Below are 6,459 nucleotides of genomic sequence, written 5' to 3'. Positions count from 1 at the left end.
ACAAAATCCATCGCCTCCGGATCCTCCACAGCTCGCTGAAGGTACGAAGACACAAAAAAAATATCTTTCACATATTTGACAAATACTTACAAGTACCTCAACTTTCCCGCAGAACGTCCCTCTTCAAGACACCAACCGCTCCATGGGATTTTTAGGGTAGCGCCCCCGTCAGGTGATCGGAGTGTTTGAACGCCACCTCCTCCCTGCCTGTGCCTCACGCAGCTGACATCGTCCTGCTGGAGATAAATGGCAAAAAGAAAACAGCTTTCCTTCGCTTGGCTTCGTCTCTTCTCGCCTTCACGCGCACTCACTGCGCACACGCACGTCCTCGATGCCCCGCCCTGTCCGACCTCACTGCATTTTAAATGAGGGCTGTCACATGTAAAATGGTTAAAGAGACGTTGGGGTTTGATGCAGTACCTTTCATCTCAGATACTACAACGTTTGTGGCCCATTACTGGCCCATAGTGTCCATTCATATGGCCCACATGGGGTGTCAGTCCTGGTGGTCTACTCATGTTTGTCAGATGTACCGGTCACAGCGTTGCACATGTCCAAAGGTTTTATAAAAATCTTTTCAAAGTGGTATTCAGACTTTACTAGCATTCACCACCATTGTACTGCAGTAATCTCCTGTACTTCTGAGTAGTAGTCGTGACGTGTTCATCTTCTGTGATGCTGCTCTGGCTCTGTGTTTTTCTCCTTTACCCGTTCCTTTGCAAGAGATTAAGAGTTTTTGGTGGGAAACATTTAAAACTGGTACAAAAAACCAACAGTAGGTGGCAGTGATGCAACTGAATGTAGGCCTTCTGTCCATAACACCCAAAAAGAAGATTAGATTAGATTAGATTAGATTAGATTAGATTAGATTAGATTAGATTACTAGGTTAAATAATAATGTTGTGCAATTGCGTTAACTTCGGGGAACAGGGCATTACAAATGTGCTTACAGCACACCCTGCAGGGAAGAGGGGGAGCTGAAAGCTCTGTGTTTACCAGCATTTACATCCATAAATCACTGCACACACTACCTTTGAGGTCATTGGAGCCCACATCTGATGACTACTGTCCATGTGGACCACTCACTCTGTCTGGGCCAGGTGAAAAGCAGCAGTGGACACCACGGGGTCGGGCCACATCCTCAGATCCCCACGGGTTGTTTTTTTTGACTGACAAATAAGCACTTAGTCTCCTTTTTCAAGACTTTTCCCAGAGTTCCGTCCGCTCTCGTGCATGGCCTCCTTTCCGTCAAATCTGCCGAGTCGTCTTGGACGCGTGGCGGCAGCCGTGTACAGACATCCTGTGGGATTCAGACCACATATTTTTTGGCTTTGTGATGCATGTGTGTGCGCTAAGTGGGTGTGGTCCACGGGTATGCAGTATATATTTAATAAATCATTACAGTGACAGTGTGTACACAGTGTGGGGTATGTACCATATCAATAATAATACAAGTGCTGTGCCTCAGTGATCGTGAATGTACATTGTACTTTTTTCCCCAAAATGCAGCGAAGGATAATAAGGAGGGAAAGTCTTTTCCTCGGAGCCGGGGGCACATGACCAGGACGCTTGGCAATAATGAAGTAGATCTTGTAAATTACAAAGGAATAATCAGAGTTCATGTCTATTTTTGTATGCATGCTGTCTGACTGTTTGTAACAGTTTTGTATTTTCAAAGTGGTCTGGATCGTAGTGGAGTCCGAGGACTGGTTCCAACAATTTGCTGCAGAAACGTTTACCTTAAAGTGTTAAAGAGAGAGAGAGAGAGAGAGCTGTATTTAATAAGTGTTAAGTGTTACCAGCATGCTTTATTTGACAAAAACACACATGACAACATGCCATTTCAATTCAAATGAACTGACATTTCTGGAGATTGCTCTATCGTAGCTGTGTGGTCCCTTTATAATAAAACGAACATACGACATGGGGGGAAAAAGTGGAGTCTTTATTTAATAATAATTATTTTGATACAAGGTTCACCTGAAAGTACAACCACATCAAACAGGTGACTTTTATTTTGAATTCTGACAAAAATGTGTTTGTTTAGGCCTTAAATACAGTTTCTTACTTTTATCCAATATTGATAATAAACTGTGTTTATGTTTAGTTTTATCCTCCAAGGATAAGTGAGAAAGGTCCGATGCTTCAGTGTCATTATGGTTTTTTTTTTAATTTTTACTAATTGTCTCCACAGGGACATGGACACTGACGCTTCACAGGCGGATCAATTCACCTGCTGCTGAGCTGAACTACACACAGATACAGACAGAGAATCACACCTGAGAGAAGACCTGTGAAAAAATACTTTATCTTCTTTACGTTTAATAACAAATAGGAGATAAAAAAATACGTAAAATAAAGTAAAATTAAATAAATACAGTAATTCATTATATCCTAATAAATACCCCAATTTAAATGAACCGTCTCAACCATGTAACCATGTCTGTAATTTACCCAAAATATATTATTTCATAAAGTTCATAAACGTATTTAATTTGACAGTATTAGCTTAGTTAGACGTTTGTTTTAGGGCCGAAAGTGTCGTATTGAAACGCATTATTTCCGGGGACGTTTCAGCGGAACACCGACTTCCGCTCTCTCAGAAACACATCGACGGGAAACCGGGTAGTTTGAGTCCTCGTTACTCTCCACATGTACCTACTGTGAATTTAAGATTAATGACAAATATCGACTTCATGTAGTGGTGATATATTAGTCTGTTTTTATAAATGGTCGGTGTGCTTTTCAAGCTTCTGTTCGCTTGTAAACAGACTGAAGCCGATACGCGTTTTGCCGTGCAGGCGCCATTTTGTGTCTTACCCAGGCCGCGCAGGAGCGAGTTTGTCTGTGTATTGTAAAGTATTCGAGAACATTTATTCGTTTTATGTTTTGTAAAAGGTCTTAACAGTAAAGTGGAACATTTCATAGTTTAAATGTATCAAGTAAATATTGTTGTATAATCTGAAAGTTCAACTGTGTAAATCATCAGCATTAATTTTATTTTTATTATAGTTCTTCTTCAGTATGAAATATGAAAATTATAAAAAAGAAAATAATTAAAAATACCAACAAATCCGTTTTTCTAGTATTTTGATTTTTATTAAAAAAGATTTTTTAGACATTCAATGTTTTAAACTACACCATTATATAAAATTACCACCAAAATAGGCAGAACTACAACAATAATAAAAACACAGATACTCCAATGTGATAGGAAAAACACCCAGTACAGTCCAGGAGAGTCAGAGTTGAAGGCGGGTAATGAGGTACAAAACATTCCTATTTAATATTGTGATTTGAAATTTTATATTTGCAGTAAAACACATGGGGCAGGTAGTATATTTTATAGTAATATCTGACAATAAAAATCTGAAAAAAGTATGAGAGACGATGCTAGATAGTTGTGCAGAAATGGAGACAGAAAAGCATCATGAACAGAAACAGCTGTGTTAAATCAACCTGTTACTGTCTGTGGTTACTACTGAACACAGACACAGTCATTATCATCAACATCAGCTGGACAGCTGTCAGTACACACTACTACACTTAAGGACTTCATTAACAGTTTTATTAAAAATATCTTTATTTCAAATTCTGAGGGGGAGGCTAAAAATAACCGAGGGTCACTGCGGGGCACGAACAGTTTTATACTAAAGCTTTGGCTATCAGTGTGGTCAGGACTTTGTATCTGATGAACAGTTTGAGGATGTGGTCTCTGACCAGCTTAGTGCCCAGTCCGTACAGCACCGGGTTAACGATGGGGGGAGTAACGAGAAAGTACAGGGACAGGAAAATGCGTGCTTCTATGGGGACGTGTGTTGTGTTGAACCGGGTTTGGAGAATCTCAAAGGTGGAACCGATGGTGTAGTTCAACAGGGACAGCAGGTGTGGCAGGCAGGTTTTCAGGGCATTGCGTTGAGACTCCCGCGACAGTTTCCTGCACACTTTTAAAATCCTAACATAAGAGAAAACAATCATGACCGGCTGAGGCACCACCAGGATCAGCAGCAGCAGCAGGCCCACGTTACTAATGTATGAGAAGGACGAACAGGAGTTTTTCACCAGCTCCATGTTCACACAGTACAACTTGTGCAGCTCATTTCCACAGATGCTGATCTGCACAGTCAGTGAGAAGAAGCTCCCGAAGACTAACATGGGGTAAACGGCTGCTAACGCGCTGATCATGGCCGCCCTGGAGTTGGACATGAGGCCGTGGTAATGCAGAGGTTTACAGATGGCGATGTACCTGTCGTAGCCCATCACAGCTAATATGCACAACTCCGCGGCTGCGTACGTGTGCAGGAAGAACACCTGCATCATGCACCACCTGACGGTCATTTCATAGGTCTGGGACAGGAGCAGAGCCATGATGGTGGGCAGCAGGGCGGTGCTGCCGTACAGCTCATTCAGAGACAGAGCGCAGGAGAAGACGTTCATGGGCTGATGCAGCTTTTTGTTCTGGTGTATGACTGTAATGAGCAGAACATTCAGGAAAACAGTAATGACATACAGCAGGAGGAACACACAGAACATCCAGTGTTTGTAGTTCTCCATAGCCGTGTACGCGGTCATTATGAACGTGAGAGCTGTGGTGTTGTCCATCTGTGGACTGGACTCTGAGAAGAAGAAGAAGAAAAATGTAAATATATTATATATACTTTATAAACTGCAGTAATGGGTTAAAACTGGGAGGCAAAAGTCAGAAAATAGTTTCATGGAACCAAGAAGATCACTGGATCAAAGCCCAGACACATCTGTAGATCTCAGTGGAGGCTACAGTTACCTGTCTTCTCCTCCTCCTCCTCCTCCTCCTCCTCCTGGACTGGAGTGAGCTCCTCCACAGGAGCTGGTCTTTTAACTCACACTGAAGCTGGGCTGATGTTTGATGATGTCATCGGCAGAAGTTTGTTGTTTCAGTGTTGTTACTGAGTCCACTCTGGACAACAATCAGAACTTCATGTCTGCAGGGATTGACCCCAGCGCCCCCTGCCCCAGAAGGGTTGATTGCATCCCTTTAATCCATGGAAACATGGAAAAAGTTTTTTTCTTTTTAGTGCTCTGACTTCTTTTTCATACAACATTTTAAATTCTAAACATATTTTAAACAGATCAGTGATTTTATTTTAAGAACTTTTACATGTTGGAGACAGATCTGTGAGCATTTTTGTGAGCAAATCCAGACCTGAACTGTGAGATAAAGTGACATCCTGTCATTAACGTCAGATCAGTCGTCTGTCGTGGGAGAAATGTCACATGACTCTTACATTTTCAGACTTGGAGGAAAGATAAATGAATCTTCAAAAATTAGATTTTTCGACGTCAGCAGTTGAACGTTCTCTGTAGTATTTATGAAATTATGACAAATAAGTGAAAACAAAGGTTCGAAGAACATGTGAGCCTCGTTCTCCTCCTGTGTTACAGCTGCTTATATTCAGTAAATTTAATGAAAAGATTGAAAAAAGAAAGAAAAACCCAAACTGAATCGACATCTCAGTATCTACAGCAGGGGTGTCAAATATATGGCCTGCTGGCCAAAACAGGCCCGCCAAGGGGTTAAATCTAGCCCGCACAGTGAATTTTGAAAGTGAAAAAAATGCCCAAACGTGGCAGGCAATAGGATAGAATACATAACACCAGGCAGGTCAGATCTTTACTCTGTTTAATTTAGACCTCACTTCCTGTGTGTTTTTAAGGATTTGTTGGTTTTTGTTTTTATTTAAAAAAACACATCCTTTCCAAATCATTAAAATTGATGTTTATGTTTCATATGTGGCTGAATGTCAATAAAAAAAGTAAATAAAAAAACCTGTTTTGTTAAATTATAGTTCATCAAATCTGAAAATTTGCTGATCTTCTCGTTGGACTTACTGCTGTTTAAAGATAATTATGTTTTGATTGTTCTGGTCCGGCCCACGTGACATCTGATCCGGGCCGTATGTGGACTCTGAACCTAAATGAGTTTGACACCCGTGATCGACAGCCGTCTTTTTTCACCGGTCCTGTCGGTCTGTTCCACTGGGAACCACGGTTTGACTCTCCTTCCCCTGTACTTTGTAAATGTTCAGCAGCTCGTAAATAAAACAGAAGAACAGAAGAACAGAAGGTTGTTGTTGTCGTTGTTGTTGTTGTCGTTGTTGCTGCTGCTGTAATTAGGCTCCAGTGTCCTGACGCCGCCAGGCCTCACTGGACATCACCTGGAGTAATGACGGTAATGACCTCCCTTTGGAGGAGAGCCAGGCAACGCTGATGAAACCGTGTCCGTGGAGTCGTGACCTTTTCAGCTCATGCAACAAACGGCAACAGTTTCTGAGGCCACAGAGTGTGTGTGTGTGTGTGTGTGGGGGGGGGGAGCAGGACTCCTGTTGTTTTATAGTAACAGTAAATTAAAGACAACATTTTCTCCCCACTTTGTTTCCTTTAACCCGACTCAAGCCCATGTTGACCTCTTGACCCTGCTGG

General features: G+C 41.8%; 2 protein-coding genes across 2 annotated transcripts in view; one reads left to right on the top strand and one right to left on the bottom strand.

Moving 5' to 3' along the window:
* LOC103395439 (connector enhancer of kinase suppressor of ras 2-like) overlaps window positions 1-1,930 on the top strand; it is a 24,624-nt gene extending 22,694 nt beyond the window's left edge. Inside the window, 2 exon segments of the mRNA XM_025065855.1 lie at window positions 1-41; window positions 113-1,930. The exon segment at window positions 1-41 is cut by the window's left edge and continues 35 nt beyond it. Coding sequence (XP_024921623.1) covers window positions 1-41; window positions 113-160 — 89 coding nt within the window. The 3' untranslated portion in view covers window positions 161-1,930.
* A 1,245-nt stretch (window positions 1,931-3,175) lies between these two features.
* LOC103395424 (olfactory receptor 52D1-like) lies at window positions 3,176-6,076 on the bottom strand. Its single transcript, XM_025065405.1, has one exon. The coding sequence runs from the start codon at window positions 4,600-4,602 to the stop codon at window positions 3,646-3,648; it is 957 nt and encodes a 318-aa protein (XP_024921173.1). The 5' UTR covers window positions 4,603-6,076; the 3' UTR covers window positions 3,176-3,645.
* Between the last annotated feature and the right edge of the window lie 383 nt (window positions 6,077-6,459).

Source organism: Cynoglossus semilaevis, chromosome 19 (assembly GCF_000523025.1).
Source record: "Cynoglossus semilaevis isolate Cse_v1.0 chromosome 19, Cse_v1.0, whole genome shotgun sequence".
NCBI lineage: Eukaryota > Metazoa > Chordata > Actinopteri > Pleuronectiformes > Cynoglossidae > Cynoglossus > Cynoglossus semilaevis.
The sequence above is the reverse complement of the archived record's forward strand: the minus strand, read 5'-3'. Positions and strand labels throughout refer to the sequence as shown.